Source organism: Gymnoscopelus microlampas (assembly GCF_963454915.1).
Source record: "Gymnoscopelus microlampas genome assembly, chromosome: 20".
Classification (NCBI taxonomy): Eukaryota; Metazoa; Chordata; class Actinopteri; order Myctophiformes; family Myctophidae; genus Gymnoscopelus; species Gymnoscopelus microlampas.
Genome location: NC_139957.1, coordinates 1610264 through 1631477, shown reverse-complemented (window position 1 = coordinate 1631477; position 21214 = coordinate 1610264). Strand labels below are relative to the sequence as shown.

Below are 21214 nucleotides of genomic sequence, written 5' to 3'. Positions count from 1 at the left end.
CACACACACACAGTGTAGGACAGTGGTTCTAAAAGTGGGGTCCGGGGATCCCCAGCTAAATGATGGGTAGTTAGGAACCAAATGGACCCTTATGGGTCTGTAACTCAGAGTGTACAAATCGAACCAAATGGACCCTTATATGGTACAAACCAAATGGACCCTTATGGGTCTGTAAATTCAGTGTCCAAATGGAACCAATTGTTCACAATTTTCAAAGATAGGCCTACTGGAGAAACTTTTCAATAGCAGACTAGATTATTTTTTGGAAACATTTAATGTAGCCTACTCTCAGAGAGTCAATATGGTTTTAGAACAAACAGATCAACATCTCAGGCATTGATGGAATCCATTGAAAGAATCACAGTTGCAATTGGAATATTACTTTACCCCAAAAAAGCTTTTGACACTATCTATCACACCATATTAATAAACAAACTGGAGAAAATTGGTATTAGAGGCATTGCAGTAGACTGGATTAAAACAAAGTTATTTGGACAGACGTCAACAGTTTGTGAAGCTGGGCAAATACAGCTCAAATCATTTGGCCGTCTCCCAGGGGTCAGTATTGGGGCCCAAACTTTTTATTCAATTATTCAATATCAATGATATTTGCCAAGTATCTAAGCTGCTGTCACTGGTACTTTTTGCAGTTGACACATATGTTTTTTGGGACTTGTTTTGTACCACAATAGGTAGGCTAGTCCTATACCAGTTACTTATTTTAATTTTAATGTTAAGACATTTATGCTTGAATGACAGTGATTAGGCCATAACATGTTACAGCACTATAAAAAAACAAGAAATGACAAAGTCATAATATAGCCGCAAAATGTCATATTGAGGTATGCCATTTTTTGGCAGAGTTCTTCTACATTGCAGTATTGATACTTTCACTTGAGTAGTTGGGGGGGGGGGGGGGGCACACACACACAATACAGCTGCTAATAATATGACTGTCAAATCATATTTATTCTTGTTTTCTTTCTAAAGGACATATATTTTTTCAAAAAAGTTTTTCTTTTTTTTCAAAAAAAAAAGTTTTTTCAAAAAGTTTTTTTTTTTTTTCATTTTTTTTTTCTTTTTTTTCATTTTTTCAACGGCAGATTGGGGCAAAAAAAGCCTGCCGGTAGCGGCTATTTTATGACTTTAGTCATTTCTTGTTTATTACTTTGTCTGTAGATAATTTAGTCTTTCTAAGTCGGAGCATTTATTCCTCACCTGTCTTAAGGCCTGCTAGGTTTATCAGTTTATCTGATATTAATGACCCAGGCTTTGTTTCTCTGATGGATGACTTCTGATAGTTCTTGGTACCAGAGCTTCTTTGCTCTGAATTGTTTTATTGGTGCATGTTTGAGTTTGTAATGGCACTTAAAGGCCAACTTGCAGGTTGTATTTTTGTTCAATGCACAATGTTGACTAGGACAAGGGTGACTTTTAAGAAGAGGAAAAAAAAATTAGCGAAATTGACCCAGTTTTAGCGTTTTTATCGAACATTTTGTCCGCCCAACCATGACCCTCATGCACGCGCATGTTTTGGTCCACGTTTCATAGCGTGCGTGTGTCAGCGTAATGATGACGTCACAGCCGGTAACAGGGCCGCAGGGGGCGCTGAGATTCACACGCAGGTAGTGGCGGAAACAAAGAGCCCTCTTCTTTCTAAAACATCCGGTTGGTTGCACTTGTTGACTAACGAGGCAACACGTTGTGAGCTTGTAGATCTGCTGTTTTTCTTCTGTAGCCTGACTTTAGTTGCAACAAGAATGGTAAATATTTGTGCGTGTGGTGGGTGTACCAATTCCACCCTTTCTGGACATAAAGTGCACGCTTTCCCAAAGAAAGGCACGCCAGCCTTTAGATCATGGGTGAGGTTCGTGCAGGTGAAGAGGGCTGATTTTACTGCGTCGTCGGTGAAAGATCGACACTCAGTCATCTGTGGGGCCCATTTCAAAGAGGAGGATTACATTCAAGGGGATCTCATCTCTCATAGATTGGGATTCCGGATTTTGGACCGGGTGAGACTTATGGAAGGTGCTGTACCTTCTATACAGTCGCCTGGACGAGCTTCTGTGGGTGCAAGATCCGCTGTTGCAGTAAACAAACTTGGTTTGTCTCGGGTAAGTGGATCTAACTATCTTTTTGACGCTAACATGTTTTAGGATTTGCAGGACTATCAAAAGTAGCAGTGGTGGAAAAAGTACTCAAATGTAAAAGTAAAAGTACTCTTGTTACAAATAAAAGTCCGGAATTAAAAATGTACTTGAGTACAAGTACAAAAGCATTGGTATCAAAATGAACCTCTAGATTTAGACACCTACGTGCCACTGCCGAAGTGGGGTTCGGGGGACCACCGGGGGGGCCGGGCGAAGGGCTCATTTTGTGCTTGTTTTCATAAACCTGGTTGCTTTTTTTTCTCTCGCCAAACTTGGCAACACAGACCGCATGGGGCCGCACGCAGAACTGTTGTTTATGACCTTGTTTGTAATGTTTTCGTGGGGTTCCCGGGACCCCCTGGTGGTGCCCGGACCCCCTGGTAGTCCCAGGACCCCCGCGATGTGTGTGTCCCCGTCCTTTCACGCACATGACAGGCAACACGGGAGATGGCAACACGGGAGAGTACATGCCCGTACACCGCGAGTAAAAGTACGCACATGTTTGAAAATAGCCGATCTACTAGCCCCTACGGAACCTCTCCCTCCGCTGTACGCTGTATAGCTCCGAGATGAGGTCCCTCGTTAGTTACTGCCGTCTGTTTTCGAAATGGTCGCACGTCGTCCACTTTACATGTTTCTTACCCCTTTCTGCACATCGTATCCAAAAAGTAAAGCATTTCCGCCACTCTCTCAGATGTTTGAAGTTTTAACGCGCCATAAAAGCTATCCAACGGGTTGAAGAAAGTATTTAATTTGCCTCGGTTTTCATCCGGTTCCATAATATTTTGCATTAGAAGATGCAATTCAACATTTGACCAGTAGGGTAAAAAGTAATGTTATCTCTACGGGCGCAACTCTTGCGCAATGTCTTAAAAACCATGTAACCGGATGAAAACCGAGGCAAATTAACTACTTTCTTCAACCCGTTGGACAGCTTTTATGGCGCGTTAAAATTTCAGACATCTCACAGAGTGGCGGAAATGCTTTGCTTTTTGGATACGATGTGCAGAAAGGGGTAAGAAACATGTAAAGTGGCGACGTGCGACCATTTCGAAAACAGACGGCATTACCTAACGAGGAACCTCATCTCGGAGCTACACAGCGGAGGGAGAGGTTCCGTCGGAGCTACCGATCTACAAGCTCACAACGCGTACAGTACTTGAATAAATGTACTTAGTTACTTTACACCACTGGTAAGCAGTCTGTAGCTATGCTAAAACAGAAGGGGAGGGGGTAGCCTTGTATACAAGCGTCATGGTTCCGACTCGATTTTTCTCTCACATGTACATACACGCTCAGATATAAAGTGCTTACCCCCGAGCCACGGATGTTACAAGGCGACCCGGACCGCGATAAGAACCCGTATCTCCCGTATTGTTCAATAAAAAGCATTTTAATCCGATCGCCGGCCATTTTCTCCAAATTGTCTCCGATACTTTCAACCATGCGACACTAATGGTTGGGAGGTGTATTGCACTCTGATACATTACCAAAAAAAAAAGAAATGACCGGCGATGGGATTAAAACGCTTTTTATTGAACAATACGGGAGATACAGGTACTTATCGCGGTCCGGATCGCCTTGTAACATCCGTAGCACTTTATATTTGAAATCTGAACGTTTATGTATGTGAGTTGGCAATGTAAAAAAAAAAGAACACCGCTACAAACCGGGGGGACTCGGCACCATGACTGTCATGGTGTGACAGTGTCATGGTATGACAGTCATGTTTCAGGGCTAGGGAGGATAGAAGCTACCAGCATTTCCCTGAACACTATAAGTATAAATGTTGGTGATGTGAGCCCTCAGCTGAGAGAGAGAGAGAGAGAGAGAGAGAGAGAGAGAGAGAGAGAGAGAGAGAGAGAGAGAGAGAGAGAGAGAGAGAGAGAGAGAGAGAGAGAGAGAGAGAGAGAGAGAGAGAGAGAGAGAGAGAGAGAGAGAGAGAGAGAGAGAGAGAGAGAGAGAGAGAGAGAGAGAGAGAGAGAGAGAGAGAGAGAGAGAGAGAGAGAGAGAGAGAGAGAGAGAGAGAGAGAGAGACCTTTGATTGAATACTTTGTTACAGTTTGCAAAGACAAGCACAGGGAAGTACAGTTCAATACAAGGTCACAAGTTGTGAGCTTGTAGATCGGCTATTTTCAGTTAATCAAAGTTTAAATAGGGGTGAAGTGGCGTATGTTTTGTAATAATAATAATCTAAAGCTATGTAGTAACTAAAGTTTTCAAATAATTGTAGTGGAGTAAAAGTACAATATTTGCCTCTGAGGTGTAGTGGAGTTGAAGTAAAAATACCTCAAATTGTTACATACATTTTTATTTGTACAGTACTTTAGTAAATGTACTGAGTTACTTTACACCACTGCTATTCAATGTCTGATATCCTATGTACAGTTAGTATCATGTGTAGTATGTGATCTATTTGCAGGCTCATGTGCAAATTAAAATGTTACAAATTGTTATCCACATGCAAATGCTTGAGGTACAAGAATATCATTGTCTAATGCAAGCTGTTTCCTAAGTCAGTGGCTCTCATTGTAATGTCAATGACACGTTAGGCTGCAGACCCCATTTGAAAATAATTTGTACTGTAGAGTCTACAGCCTAGTGTAGACTATCTTGTCACGTACAATCAGGGTTCCTACACAAGTATGGAAAGTCTGTAATAAGTGTTTTTCATGGCGTTTCTTTGGAGCAGGCAGCAAATGTTTTTTACCACCGTGTAAGAGCACAGGCCAGAGTGAGATTGATTAATTGAAAGCAAGGTTATGATCAGATCAAGTAGTAGTATATGAGTATCCCTTAGTTCTGTTACTGTAGTGTAGGGGTTGAAGATATACAATTATTTCCAATATTTGAAAAGGTTGAGAACCACTGAGCTAGGTCCACAGTCCGTGCCCTGCCTGCGGTCTAGGTGTTGGAAGTGTAATTAATAATAATGGTGAAATTAAACTTTTTCTCATTTTAATGGGTTGCTCCTGGAACCCATTATGAGAACCACGAGTGACACACTGTAAACACTGAATTCTCCTTTTTTTTTAACAACAGACGCTTCAAAGCCACTCTGCGACTCCTGATGTGACAGAGGAGCCTATGATGGTGGAGGAGGAGGAAGCTGGTCCATCATCTGAACCCTCTCTTCCACCCTCTGAGCCACACAGGGAACACAAGGCAACTCAGTATAGCTACCGGAGACCACCACACCGTTCTTTGGGTAGGTTTTAATTTGCTTTGCACGTTTTAGCCAACAGTCTTTTTATAGAGAACGGTTACCCTTAAATTTTATCAATTGTTGTTTTTTACAGGCATCCAGGTTATCGCCCAGATGTTGTCCTTAGGGACACAGGCAGCCCCCCAAATGGTGTCTGTGGAAACACAGACAGACATTTCAAGCTTTGAGGCCAGTCCGATGCAAAGCCAATGCACCATATCTCAGAGTGATAGCGAGCAGTCAGGTGAGGGGCCGTGCAACCAATTATAATCGTTATTGATTTGATTAAGCTATCATTTTTTCCCCTACCGAATGAATGATATTAATTGCTTCTAAAATCAGAATGTGTTAATTATGTTGATGAACTAATCGATGTACCGGCTAATCATTTCAGCACCAAAGAAAGGTGATGACAATTGGGTTCCAGAGGCTGATGACGAGCTCTTCTCTGAGAACTCTGATGACTCGCCACACCTTGAAGCATCCTCTGCCCCTTGGTAAGACACACTACACAGTTACACTAATCTGTTAATGTCACGATACTGACTGTTCAGTCTTAATCAAACTTTTGTTTTTTTTCCTTTATTTTTCTCAGCTACATCGATAAGTATATAGTGTGTCACAGCCAACTCATGGAGCTGTTTGCCACTTGCCCGAGCTGCTGTGAGGCCACGCAAGCCAGCATACTGAGACAGGAGGGGACATTTGTGAAAATCCAACAGGTAAGATTTTATCCTGCACCTGTAGAAAGCTCTGGTGGCGTTTACCCTCTTGGAATGCGTCAATGTCATGCATTCACTTTGCATAGTGGACTTCATGTGTTTTGTCTGATCTTAGTGCAGTTTGAAGCGGGTTATCACTTTGCATTATGCTAGTGCTTTCAATCTGATTTCACCTTATGCTGAATGCTTTTTTCTTCTTTCTCACTTTATTCCTCAGTCATAAGAAAGTACACACAGACAGTACACCACTGATCATTTGAATATATTTCATAGGTCTGTTCAGCATGTGGATTCAAGAGGGTTTGGCGAAACCAGTCAATGCTGCACAGAAATATGCCTGAGTGCAACCTGCAGCTGAGTGGAGCTGTACACTTTTCAGGGTGTATGCCCCAGCAGACATTCAGGATGCTCCAGCTATTTGGCCTACAGTGCACCAGCGTGAACACCTACTTCCGCCATCAGCGCTACTACACCATTCCCACCGTCATCCAGGCCTGGCAGAGCCAGCAAGCCAGTATCCTCAGTGAGCTGAAGGAGATGGAAGGAGGATTGATTCTGTCTGGAGACTGCAGGTTGCTCATTGTTATATTCATCATTAGAATATACACATAAGTACAACATTAATAATTTGTATATTAAGACATTTGGCATCTATCCATAATTTTGCTCTTGCCTTGTGCTTTTTACAGATCGGACAGTCCAGGGCACTGTGCCAAATACGGGACATACTCCCTTATTGAGGACCGGCTGAATAAAGTCATTGACCTTCAGCTTGTACAGGTCTGTTATTCATGCCTCATGTACCTTCTGCCATATCTATGCGGATACATTCTACTTTGTTTGTGTTTGGGATTCCCATTTGTTTAGGTTTGTTTTTTGTTTGTCTATTGTGCTCCAGAGTTCAGAAGTTGCTAACAGCAACTGGTGTGAGATAGAGGGCCTGCAACGCAGCATCAAGTTACTGAAGGAGCAGGACTTGAAAGTCGCAGTCCTTGTCACCGACAGAAACCGCCAGGTACAAGTGACACACACACACACACACACACACACATACACATACACATACACATACACATACACATACACACACACACTTTCTCTGGTGATAGTTGAATTGGCAGAAAAGTCATGGGGGATATTGGTGTAAACTAAGGGAGGCCACGTCAAGGGTAACCAAATAAATGTTGGCAGTGGAATTGGGGATATTTACCTCTGAAAGCTGTTGAATAAAGTCTCCTGTGTTTATAAGATGGCAATTTGGTTACAATGGGTCTCATGTGGTGATCAACTTGTGGCGATCAAGAAACTGAGAGGGGCTCTGTGGTGATAGTTAAATTACTTTTTGTAGTTTTTTCACTTTAGAAATAGAAATATTTGAATGTGAATACATTTCAAGCTTACTTGAAGGGTTAGTTAACTCATAAATTCTGCCATATATCTGTACAATTCAACCAATGCTGCAGGTAGCAAAATGGGTGAGAGATGTGCTGTGCGTTGAAGGAACACAACACTTCTTTGACATCTGGCATATTGCCAAATGTAAGTATGTGTCCTTGAAAATGCATGGCTACATGGAAGGCAAGACCAATCACAGTAGTTCAATTTTGTCAGTGCGATTTTAAAGTGTGTGTTTGTGCGTGTGTGTGTGTGTGTGTGTGTGTGTGTTTGCGTGCATTAACAGCCGTAGGCAAGAAGTTGGATGCCCTTTCAAGAGAACGTGACTGTGAGGTTATAAAGCTCTGGAAGCAGTCTTTTGTGAACCACCTCTACTGGACCGCCGGTTCTACTCCCAGTGGCAATGCTGACATGATGGAGGCAAAATGGAGAAGCCTGGTCAATCATGCTCAAGACATACATGAGCATGACACTCCTGCATTCCCTGCCTGTCAGCATGAGCCATTGGAAGGAGAGGACAGAAACAAGGAGTGGCTTGAACCAGGTATCTATCACTCAGGAATGTGCACAAGTTCCCTTTTTCATGATCTGTTAGTTTGTTGATGGTCTGAATGAATATCCATGTGAATAACCTTTCACAAATATGCACAAAAAAGCATATGATCAGGGAGAGATTGAAAAATCAGTTGATGCTGATGTTGTATGTGTGCAGGTTCATCAGTAGCTGTTCAACTGGAGGCTCTTGTGAGTCAAAAACTATTCATCAAAGATGTCCGGCAGCTATCTCCCCAGAACCAAACCTACTCTCTAGAGGCGTTCCACTCCCTGATGATCCGCTTTGCCCCAAAGCACACAGGGTTCTCCTTCCTTGGAATGCATAGCAGGTACAGTCAGACTATTGAGGATCAGTGTCCTAAGATAATTTGGTTTTGGCAGTAAAAATGTAAAATTAGAAATTTCAATACATTGAAATTTCAGAATGATTAAGTAAATGTATTTTGAATGAAAAGATCTTATCCTCATTACAGTAGAATAAAGAGTCACCGCACACTCCTGTGTACACAATACGTTTTTGCAATCGGCAGCTACGAGGGTGTGGCGACTCTTATCCCACAGTGTTTATTTTGTTGGCTGGCACCTTGCAAGGACTGGTGTGCACTTGCACCCTTGGTAACTGTGCCTTCATCCTCATCTCTAAATGGAGGAGAGACATGCGCAATCCACAACCAAATTTAGGCAGGTGCTAAGCAAAAAAATATAACATGAAAACTGAACGAGAACGCTTGCACACTGCAGGCTCCAGTTGTATGATTTATTTTATTACACCCGAGTGCTGCTGAGATGTTTCGGGCTCTCGAAAAATCACAGCAGCACTGTTCTTACAACTGGAGCCCACAGTGTGTGAGCGTTTCAGTTTTCATCCTCATCTCTGACATTAATTCTCATAAAATTATTTCTCATAAAATGTTTCTCCTTTCCATAGGCTCCTTTTAGCAGCTATGCATTACAACCACAATGGGAACAGAACAGTGGCCACTACTAGTGCTGGAGAACCACGCTACGCAGTGTCCTACCCGAGGTTCCGTAAAGGGCAACATGTTGTACATCCCATCAAAGACCAACCATCTTACGGTGTGTGTTCAATAACTATTTGGAATTATTAACAATTTGCATATTTGGAAATACTGCTATACTTTTATAATGTGTGTGTTTCAATATAATGTTCTCTTCTCTTCAGACTATGCATTTGATTTGATGGGCTCTTTGAAGGACCAATATGCCAGAAGTCCATCAGCCCTGAGAGCTGTGAAGGTTTGGCTGCTGCTGCTCCTGCCCCCATTGCAAGAACCTTCCAACAGGTCGACAAGGCTGAAGCTGTCACTCAGTACCTGACACAGCAGTCTCGCTTTTCTTCTGGCCACCAGGATCGCTAGCTCTGCTCTGCTCTGTCCTATTTGTGTGTGTGTGTGTGTGTGAGTGTGACTGACAAAACTGTGCACCTAGTGAGACAATGGACTGGTCTTAACACACACACAACACGTGACATTATATTTCACAGTAAACGTGAGGGTGGTATGGGTGTTCACAATTTTGAATGGACATATGAAGTGGGTAGGGTCTAACTCTGAGGCGTTGGCTGTCTCGGAGGACTTTATATCTGACCCCACTATCTCTGTCAGAGCATCTATGACTGTGTGTGGAACAGAACACCAACTCCCACTGATTAATTAAATGTTCAAAAATGTTGCTTTAGATGAATGCATTGTTATCTTTACTCTGAAAGCGAGGTTGCAGGTTTTACCATCTAAACTCTCCATCTGGTTTCCAGGCAACCATGCTCCTCACTGTATACATCATGGTCATGAATAGCTGAAACCATGTCCCACATCCTAAACGGGTGCCATGTATACAGGGGACTCTACATAAGTAGGCATGACAGAATAGTGGATCTGATATCAAAAGATATCTCTTCTATTTTCAGGTCCTCCATTATGCTGTAAGCATTCTACTGTGAATCCGAGCACGTTTAACCTGTGTAATGATGATTCTGTGTTCTCTAACATTTCAGCTAACACCCCTGATGTCATTGTTGTTAATGAAAACCATAGAGAGGTGTTCATTCTCGAGGTCGGCTGTACTTTTGATTACAGCTTAGAGGAAGCCTTCCTAACCAAAGTGCTAAAATATCATCAGCTAGAGCAGACCATCTCTCAGCTAGGGTACAGATGTAAACTTTTAGTTTTTATCTTTGGAAGCCTAGGGCACGTGCACAAGTTGGTTGTGAGGGGTCTTAAAATGGCCGGCCTCTCCAAAAGGAGGGCTAAACAATTAGGGGGTTTTCTGTCTTTGAACTCAGGTGTCTGTGTGGAGAATATCAACCTATGACCACTGGTATAGAGAGCGTGTGTTGCAGAGAGACAGCCCTATTGGAAGCTAGTGGAGGATTTAGCACCCAGACCTGAGAACATCCGTTGTCTAACACAACATCCTGGATTTGAAGGTTCCTGTCTGAATCCTTTCGTGCTGCCAATAGCGCCTTCCGCCAGCAGCACGGAGCACTCACCCTCAGCTATTATAGGAAGCCGCTCAATTTGGAGGAGGCGTTTCCTTTACCCATGATTGTTGTTCGCTGTGTTGACAAGTATGCCATCTTTTATTTTGTATGTAACAATGCTCTGCCTTACATGCACTTTGTAACTGTCTGTTTCCCCATTATCTGACTGCACTGGTAGTGTTTGTCCTTTGTACATCTTGTACTTCTGCTTATGTGGACATAAATACATATTTCAAATGTGTGTCTGTGATAAATGTTTTCTTCAACTCAATCTATATCTTGCGTTTGGCTTCCCCTGTTGATAACATTAACAGATGATATACTTGTGTTGTGAAAGCAACTGCTCTTTAGGTAAGCACTTTGACATAAATGCTACTTCTTGATATCTGTTGTATTTACATTTTGACAACCTGGTCTGTAAGAAGAAACGATTGAATGTTGACTATACTACACATGACCATTTACTGTGTAAGAAGCAAATGATGAAAAAAATATGCTGTGTTTTTAATCAAAACCCTGCATGGTTATTTATGACTTGAGCAAGTCCAATTGCATTGCCTTAATCCATATGGTCAATCTGTAATAAATGATAACACAGATGGCATATAGTATATCATCTTTGACAATAGTGACCAAATGTTTTTGGCATCTAAAGAAGAAAAACATGAATACTGTCAATTCAGTTCAATAACTTTATTGGCTCAAGTCTGGCCATGAGAAGCCTCTGTAGTTTCCACCTTCCTCTGGAAAAGTCTGTCTGGTGATGGCGTGGACTACACAGGCAGGTACGACCCTCCTACTGTGGCGACCAAGTTTACCATCAGCCCAGCGAACCATCTGTCTGTATGCTGTGTAGCGGTATTGGCTGGAAGAGAGAGATAGATTATGCTTTATTAATCCTGCAAGGGAAATTCAGGTGTCATAGCACTGCAGTAGGCATGAAATACAGGTCATGTTCATTTCAGGTGCGTCATAAAACTTCATAAAATATTGTACAACTTACTCAAAAGTCCTGAGGGTGAGAAAAAAGAAAAGGTCACCGAACAAGTTTGAACTTTAGGCTACTGCTGTGCTGACATGCAGTAGTAACCCTACCAATGAAACCAACTGGTCTCTTTCCATTTGTACAATGTCAGAGTGATTTGAAATAGCAGATTGGAGACCTAGATAGAACATTATATCAATGGGGTCTGTGGCCTGATGCATATCAAACTGGGGGTCCTTGAAATTAAAAAATACTGATAATGAGTTATTTAGGCTTTATAACAACCTGGACTATTCTATTAGCAACAGCATTCAAGTAGCAATCAACATATTTGTAGCCTACTTTATCTTTTTGAAAATGGAGGTCAGAGGCATGATTCTCATACTTTTAATAAGGTTGACAGTGGTGTAAAGTAACTAAGTACATTTACTCAAGTACTGTACTTAAGTAGGCTACAATGTTGAGGTATTTTTACTTTACTGGAGTATTTCCAATTTTCAGTACTTTTACTTTTACTCCACTACATTTCAGAGGTAAATATTGTACTATTTTTTGAAAACTTTAGTTACTAGTTACTTTTTAGATTTCGATTATTATTACAAAACATAACTAACCCTACAAGCACTTGTGAGCTTGTGGATCTGCTATTTTCAAACGATTTTTCAAAAACATTTTGTACTTGTGAAATGGGACATTCTGCACCATGAGTACTTTTACTTTTGGTACTTTTAAGTACATTTTGACAGTACTTTTGTACTTTTACTCAAGTACATTTGACTTGTAATAGAGTATTTCTGCATTGCAGTATTGATACTTTTACCTACAGTAATTAATACATGTGAGTACTTTTTCCAGCACGTTATTGATACAATGGCGCTTACCATGACGTCTGGCCGATCCTCCACCTGTTGTTGTTGTTGCCCCATGTCTCCATCTCCTGGCGATATCGAGGTCTGACGAGACCAGCATCTGCTGTTGGTCTCTGTTGGCTAACAGGCTCGAAATTGTATGGAGCGGGTCGATCAAACTCTCTCCGACGATTAAACCCATTTTCGTCTTGTAAGGCGTCCATTTTGGATCAGGAAAATGGCTTTCCGCGCTAGTCAAACTCCATTGTAGTGGATGAGAGGTAGGGAAAAGTAACCTGCTGTGACGTCACGGCGCTGATCGCGTCTGATAAGCTTTTTGAAAGGCTCCGTACATGTAGTTCGTGCGTGGACATTTTTAACCCGTTCTGAGCGGTATTTCCGGCGTAAAATGGAAAAAAATAAATAATGAAATTAGATACCAATGATGTAAACTACACATAATTGAAGAATAGGGTTTAACCTGCAAGTTGGCCTTTAAGGTACTATTGTGTGGATGCAGGTGACCACATCACATCTCTCGACAGTAATGCGTAAGTGCGCCCGCCACCAAGCTTCCTGTGCCACTTCCTGTGCTGTGAGGTGGACCTGGCCTCAGGCTCACTGTCAAACAGACCTGACAGGATGAGTCAGAGAGCAGTCTATGTGGACATTCACAAACACATTCTCTTACTCAGAGCAACTTACAGAGTGCAGGACAAGAGTAAGTGGCACGAACCCTAGTCAACAAACAAGTTAGTGCTACAGAGTAACTAGCAAAGCTGTATTAGTAGCATCAGTCTGAATAGCATATCGTCAAAATAATATATTTATTTAAAGGGATAGTTCCTATCGATTAGTCACTCCATGGAGACATTAGGTTGACTATATTTTGTGTAAAAAAAAACACCTGTCTTATCAAGCTGTATAGCTTATAGACTGTATAAAAGAAATAGACTAAGTGACTTCCTTAAGCCAGGTACACACTGCAGGACATTAGGTCCGATATTGCTGTCGCCGACATTTTTTGGCGCTCGCCGACAAAACCTCCCGACCTGACGCAGATCGGCCTTTGATCGGCGAGATAATGCTCTGTGTGTGTGAAAGGCTCTGCGACCCGATGTGACCGCGATTCTCCGCTCTGCGACGGCTTTCCGACCGTTTTCAGATATCTAAATTGTTAGATATTCATCTCTGTCTGGGACAGTACAACAGACAATATCATACACTATGAACGGGGCTGCGAGCACCTTGCGAGGAGATGCACGCTACAGCCAATGAGAGCACATTACAGCCACCGTGGCTATAGGGGAGCGTCGCTGGACCTGACCACAACAAACAGTCCCTACCGCAATATTACCGTCCAGTCCTGTAATAAGTTAACATTATAAAACAAAATGAGAAAGTGAGCGAGCCTGGTGGGCTGTTTATTTTAGAGGAATTGTACAGAGAGATAGAGAGAGAGAGAGAGACAGAGAGCGAGAGCTCTCTCTGTGTGTGTGTGTGTGTGTGTGTGTGTGTGTGTGTGTGTGTGTGTGTGTCGTTGTCTGTGTTGCCAGATTTTGCGAGAGAAATAAGCAACCAGGTTTGTGAAAACAAGCCCAACAAAAGCGACTATGAGCACTTTAAGCCTATATACAAATACATTGGATACTTGAAAATAGACGATCTACAAGCTCACGTTGTAGATAGGCTATTTTTAAAGAAGACATTTTTGGGGGGGTGGAATATTTACAAAATCCACACAGATCTTGAATGGGGGTCTATGGCACAACATGTTTTCAGAAGGGGGAGGTCTGCGCCTCTGTGGACAATTAATTATTATTATTCATTTGGGGGTCCTTGCCATGAAAATGTTTGAGAACAACTGGTTCAAACAACATTAGGAAACAAGGCCAAAAAAACAACTACACTTTCAAGCAACTTTACAGAAAAACAATCCCAAAGTCGCTTATAATAAGCGGACATGGCGACCCTGTCACTGACCGCTTCTGCGCTCTTGACGTGCGAGCGAGAGAGAGAGAGCGAGAGAGGGGGGAGAGAGGCATATCACGGGATACGTCGATTAAAATGAATTGGAATAAACACAAATGCATTGGGTCTGACTCTGGAGATAGCATCCTAGTGAACTATCCTACAGTGTGTCAGCCCTTGTCGGGGATCAATCGTGTTGGGAAGACCACAACGATATTATGACAGCCGATTTCAAGAAATAAACTCCTGCAGTGTGTTATGCTTAACGATCAGATGACCCCCCGACCACTTTAAGGTCCTGCAGTGTGTACCTGCCCTTAGTGGCTCCCTTAGAGCACAGAGTGCCGCGCTATGAGCTTGTAGATCTGCAAAAGATTTTTCTTTGAATAAGAATCGTGAAAATGTGTGCAAATCTTTGAATATTTATCTACATTTTAACTAAAATCTTTGCTTCTGGGGGGTCCCTGGAACAAAATATTTTCAGATGGGGGTCCGCAGCCAAATAGTTATTTTGGGTGGTCCTTGACATGAAAAGGTTTAAGAACCATATATATATTTTTAAACTGTTAGGATTTAGCAGACATTTGTAGAATCCCCCAGAAGCAATAAGATTTGAGTTACAAATGTTCGCTTTAAAAAATATTTATGCAAAGATTTGCAAAGATTTGCACACATTTTCACGATTTAAAAAAGAAATAGCAGATCTACAAGTTCGTAGCACAATGAGCTTGTATATCTGCTATTTTTTAATAGCTAAAGTGACAAAGTGATCAAAAATTGCAGAATTACCAGCTATGTTCTAGCTTGTTAGTTTGTACAGTAGATGTGCTATGTTTGGCAAATATCTATAGTATAGAGCAAAAACAAGAAGGGGGCTAAAATCAGAATCCAAATCATCTTTATTGTCACATCACAGGTTTACAGGTGTACAAGTGCAAGCTCAATCATTCTTGTTATTTCCACAAAAAGAGAAAGGGAAGCAGAACAGGGGGGATGGGCAGGGGGAGCAAGGGGAAAGAGAGAAAGATAAATAAATACAAAAAAACAATGTATCTACATATTTACACAATATATATAACTGGTGCAGTATGTACCTGAGGTTAGACATAAGGTACATACATACTGTTCGTGATATGGACGGTATGTTAAGGTGCAAGACTAATAAAAATCAGCGTTGTACATGAGATTAAGGTGCAGAGTGTCTGCGTGTGTCAGGTTCGACCACATAGTCCACATACGGTACCTTTTTCACTGGTATAATCCACAGGTAGGTCCATGAGGAAGAGCAAAAGGCCATGCCTTGTTCAGCATAGAGCCTTTGGGAATCCGGTCAACTGTAGGGGTTCAGTGGTTAAACGTACTCATCTTTGTATGACATGTTTGCCTCTTCATAAACATCAACTGTCAATACTGATGAAAGCCTCAACAAGGTTTCCACCTGATCCAAATACAATCCGACAAGGCATCTTCCAACCTGGTATGACTTTTGCCTCTTGTGATCGGCCAATTAAATGAACGCCCCCCCTCCCCACCCTATGTTTCTGTCACCCTCTCTGGATACGACACCGGGTGTGGTCCAACAACAAGCGCGTCAGCCCCCACGCCTCCGCAGGTGCTCATAGATGGCATTGGTGACTCCCCACGTGACACACGAGTGCAGAATAACCAGCGAGCTGCCGCGGTACAGCCGGGCCACGCGCCGCTGCCGAGACTCCCACAGCTTCCTCCAACAGGCCCGCGCGCCTGCCGTCTGCCCGTCCGGCTGGGCCTGCATGTTAGCCACCAGCACGGAGAGCGGATACCCAGCCAGGCTGACGGGCACGGAGGTCAGCGTGCCAGACGCAAAGGAAGCGACGGCTGGGGGGAGCCCCTGTGCCTCCGCGAGCGCGAGCGGCCGGTCCTTCAGGCCGAAGAAGAGGCAGCTCCCTAGGGCGTTGCGGGCCGCTATGGGCAGAAAGGCTCGGTAGAACCCCGCGGCCAGGCTCTCGGAGCTCAGCTTCACCAGGACGCTCCTCTGCGTGGGCAGACGGCGGTCGTTCTGGCCGTTCTGCAGCACGTTCTGGACGCGCTCGAACGGCGCCAAGACCAGGGCCTCCGCCACGCCTGCGCCCAATCCTGCCAGCGCCGGGCGAGCAGACGGAGGGATGGCGCTGGGCGAAGCGGAGAGCCGGCGGAGGAGATGGTCCTGGATGCCGAAAAGCAGCGTCCCCTGCAGCGTCTTCATCAGTATAGGTGGCGTGACCCCTCTGTACAGCTTCCTGGGCCCCTCTTTGTACAGCTGTCCCATTGCCTGGAGAACGGCCGTGTTGTGGAGCTGCTGGCGGAAGATGGTCTTGTTGACGGGGAACACGATGCATGTGGAGAGGCTGGAGATCAGAGTGGACTGCCCGCCGTCCATGTAGCTTCGGAGGCCAGACTTTCGGGCGGCCCGGGGCTCCTCCTCTTGTGTACGACCAGCAACCTGCCCCATCTGCAAAGCACAAACAATGATCAGACAAAACCAGGGGCATCACGGCCATTCACTGTGCGTACGGCGCGACACCCTCACTCTCACAGATCCGTGATTTCATACCCCCCACTTTTTGAAAAAATAAAATATATATATATTTTTTGATAATAAATGGGTAAAATCAAGCAAAAATAATAATTAAATAACCTAACCCTAAACCCAAAATAAAGTAACCAAAACACAAAAAAAAACTAACTAAATCCGCCCAAAAAACGCTAATTTTGAAAATACTGAATTTGTTTACATTTGACAGTTACAAATGTTTTTCACACTTTTTCAAAAATAGCAGATCTACAAGCTCATAGCGCGGCACTCAGTGCCGCGATATGAGCTTGTATATCTGATATTTTTGAATAGCCAAAGTGTAAAATAAGGGGTTGTTACGGCCCTAGCCGTATGGTTATATTATGTGTGGTTATTTTGGTTATATGTCTGTGCTATGTGTGGCTTGTGTTATATTGTTGTCTTTCTGTGTTCCATATAAGGTCATGAGTGGTGGTGGAAGCTGTGAGTCTGAGTCTGGGTGTGGTGCTGGTATGAGTGAGTGAGTGATTGCCTTCCAGCTGTCCAGATTGACAGGTCCAGCCTCTGGCCCTGTTCTCCTGCTCCCATTCGTCGCCCCTTTGTCTCCGCCCTAGCCAGGGCTGGCTGTTCTCTGAAGCTCACCTACAAAAGCTCATTCTGCTCTGTCTGTCATGGGGGGACTGGTTGCTCTCACTTGAAAGAGCTGCAGAGATTCAATCCCTCTGTCTCCCCGAACCCATGTAGCCTGGTCTGATCTGTTCTGTTTTGTTTTGTTTCTGTTTCTTTGCCTTCTGTTTGTTCATTTGTCCATCAGTGACTTTTGATTCAATCAGTTATTTTGTTTGTTCTTCAGCTACCTTTGTTTGCCCTTCAGTTATACTTTTCAGTTTCTTAGTTTAATCTATAATTTAATTATAGTTAAACTTGTTGCTTTTTGCCCAGTATTATTTTGAGTTAAGCATTATCTTGTAACTATTTGTCCACTTCCATTATTTCTTGTATTTAGTTATTCACTTGCCTTGTAGGGGTGTTTGGTCTTTTTGTTGGTTAAACCACTTTGTTTTTGTATATTCTTTAGTTAGGTAAGTAAGTTTAGTAAATGTATATTTTTCTTTTGTTAGGTTTAGGTTAGGGGTAATTTTCTTTATTAGGCAGCCTTTTTACAAATGTAAACCGGCACCCTGAAGTTCTTTGGCACTGGTGAAAAAAAGACAAAAAGAGTTTGAAATCTCTGCATAAAAAAAGGAAATAAAAACAATTCATTTTTGAAAGCGACTTTGTCCTCCATTATTATGTCACCTCCCCTACCCTAGACAGGGGGTCGTAACAGGGGTATAGTCCACCGAAAGTCCATCCTCCCCACCTTCTGAGACGTCCCTGGACAAAACATTTTTGAGAACTACTGATTTAGAAGGCACTTGTAGAATCGGCCTAGGGGTCTTTGTGTGTCACTATCAGGGAGACCAAGCCCTTATGTGGTCCTCTACACACACACTGCACTCAAGAAAGACTGAGAATAACTTTAAACTTATGATAGCAAAGAACAAATTGACAACAGATGTTTCAGCGAAGCCTCCTCCATAGGACATAGCATTTTTCCCATAGAGTTTTCCAAATCTCTAATCTCTATAAATGATTTAAAGCCTGAAACCAAGACATCCAGGCTCCTGGTGAATCATGACCATAAAACGTTTGATTCTGTGTCAAAAAACTAATTGAAAACCACAAAAAAGGGCAGGCTATTTATTAAATAATATGTCATTATTAAATATAAAAATAAAAATCACACCCTGTGTGAAGGTAGCGGCGCCTTTGATACATTTTGTCATCGATATGTGTTTATAATGTGTTTATAGCCATGTGTCACGTGAAGCTTGACCAATCACTTTGTTGACGGACCTGACCAATCACAACGTTGACGGTGAACACGGACAAAGTCAGGTATAGAGCAGGATCCGCTCGCGCCGCTAAAAAAAACATTTTACACAGAATCAAACATTTCACAGCTGTGCCTTGGGTTGGGGCCCGCCAGTGTTGATTTCGTCGACTAAAACTATGACGAAAAATGCTCGTCGACGACCTTTTTTTCACTGACAAAAAAACAAAATAATGGCTATAACTATTTTGTCAACAAATAAAAACTAGACTAAAATGTTAGGGAGGGACCAGTGGAGAAGAGGTCCAGTAGAACTAAGACAAGTCATTTTATGCTTGGTTGTGCTCGGGTGTCACGCTCCGAAAATAGCTGTGTTGTGTTTGATCTACAAACACAGGTCGACGCGTTGTAAGCTTGTAGATCAGCTATTTTGGGCACACAGCTAAGTATACGTCTGGCATTACGATGCCATCACTCTCCGCCAAATCTAATTACAAATTTAACAAACAAAAGAAAACAACAACATCAAAACTAAAAAACTAAAGACAAACGTAAAGCCATTTAAAAAGCAAAAGCTAAACTATAATAACCTTGTCATGAAGGCGAGGTCAGAGTGGAATGAAGACATTCTTTAACAACTTACTGTAAATCCTACACAGTTAGTTGACTGGAGTCCCCCAGGGCTCTATGCTAGGTCTGCTAATAGACCAAATCACTTCACAGAAAATAGCAGATCAACAAGCTCACAGCACCTCATACTGTAGGTCAGGAGCCAGAAAACCAGTCATTCTGCTCTCTCAACTCAATCTTTACAACCTGAAATGTGACACTTAGTGAGTTCAGTGTGAAACAAAGTTAAAATGTAAGGACCAAACATCCCCAGGAAATATAGTAGAATTTGAGAAATAGACGTCTGTGAGGACCATTTTCCTGGTCCTAAGAAGAAAAATGGTTGTTTTATGGTAAAAAAAAATTATATATATATGATTAAAGATTATAATAAACAATTAGAACAAGATTCAGGTTGAGGTTAGGATTTGGTATTTAGGTTTAGGGGTTAGGATTAGATTTCTCCCTATGTCATACGTACAGTATTTGTCTGGCAATGTCACCCATGCACCGAAGAATTTCCCATCACAAAGATCTGCAATTTTTCGGCAATTATTTCAGCAACTTTCAGTGATTGCAGTCCAAACTTGTTGTCTTCACAAGTATACAAACGTGTGTGTGTGTGTGTGTGTGTGTGTGTGTGTGTGTGTGTGTGTGTGTGTGTGTGTGTGTGTGTGTGTGTGTGTGTGTGTGTGTGTGTGTGTGTGTAGATATAATGTACACCAGTCAAAATCCTACCATAAATAAGCCTACCTTAATGCAGCAGATGAGTTGAGGAACAGAGCTGAACGCCTCTTGTGTTCACAGCAGACAAACACACAGCGGCTCAGTGAACCTGTCACAGCAGCGTGTGAATGTACTGTATACTACATGTGCATTATCATGGGGGTGTGGTCCTTCCTCTTGCAACTCTCCTTCCGACTCCAAGGCATCCTTTACGGAATGTAAATATGTGAAGATACAAGGATGTCACTGTGGGAAAACTGGAGAGAAGATCCGTTTCCATTAGGACAGATTGAAAATGACTTTATACCTGCCTTTTAACCACTTGAACCCCAGCATCCCTATTCTGGGGGGAACATTGGCCACAAATAGCACATCTACAAGCTCACAACGCGTCACAGCGTGAAGTTGTAGGTCTGCTATTTAGGGTCTAAGACTTAGACCCATGGGGTCCCCTGGAACCCTCTCAAGGCCCCCTGGGGGTCCCTGGACCCCACTTTGAAAACCACTGCTCTAGAAGGCTATACTGGGAGCAAATTTTGGAACATTTTGAAGGAGACTCTTTGCATTATTCAGTGGGAAACCTCATTACGTCCAAAACTGTTAGCTTTCAGGATTCTAATAAAAAATAATATACTATATACTTTATATACTGTAGCAGTGGTTCTTACAGTTGGGTCCGGGGACCCCCAGGGGTCCTTGAGGGGGTTCCAGGGGGTCCCCAGGCAAAATAGCATCAACATGTAATACCTTTAGCCTTATTTTATACGTTGGCTACAATATCATATCAGCACCCATGACCAGAATGGAACAGAGCCTTAATTAGCATCATTGGTAAGACCTGTGAAGGAAAAGAAGAGGCCCAATTTCTTTCCAATATGGCTGCTGTGCATAGAGCCAATTCCCAACCGACAGCTGTACCTCCTGAACCTCCGTGAGCTTTGACCGGGGTCCCCCAGGGGTCTATACTTGGCCTGCTTGTTTTTCCCCCTTTCACACCAAATCTCTCTGCCGAAAATAGCCGAGCTATACATGTCTCACGACATGTGGTGTTAACTTGCGATGCATTTTTGAGCTTGTAGATCTGCAATTTGTTGGCTGAATGTTTGCCCATTTTGACCTGCCTAGAATAGGTACACTAG

General features: G+C 42.8%; 2 protein-coding genes across 2 annotated transcripts; one reads left to right on the top strand and one right to left on the bottom strand.

Annotated features, from left to right (window-relative positions):
- Window positions 1–1704: 1704 nt before the first annotated feature.
- Window positions 1705–9385, top strand: LOC311036949 (uncharacterized protein). Its single transcript, XM_084045959.1, has 13 exons — window positions 1705–2114; window positions 5193–5358; window positions 5450–5599; window positions 5750–5852; window positions 5951–6077; window positions 6351–6649; window positions 6767–6857; window positions 6976–7092; window positions 7541–7616; window positions 7759–8016; window positions 8185–8356; window positions 8956–9104; window positions 9211–9385. Exons 1-13 carry the CDS (start codon window positions 1761–1763, stop codon window positions 9363–9365), a joined length of 2217 nt encoding a protein of 738 aa, XP_083902085.1. The 5' UTR covers window positions 1705–1760; the 3' UTR covers window positions 9366–9385.
- Window positions 9386–15922: 6537 nt separating this feature from the next.
- Window positions 15923–16801, bottom strand: LOC311036948 (solute carrier family 25 member 53-like; the record flags this gene model as incomplete). Its single annotated transcript, XM_084045958.1, has 1 exon — window positions 15923–16801. The coding sequence occupies one exon, from the start codon at window positions 16799–16801 to the stop codon at window positions 15923–15925; it is 879 nt and encodes a 292-aa protein (XP_083902084.1).
- Between the last annotated feature and the right edge of the window lie 4413 nt (window positions 16802–21214).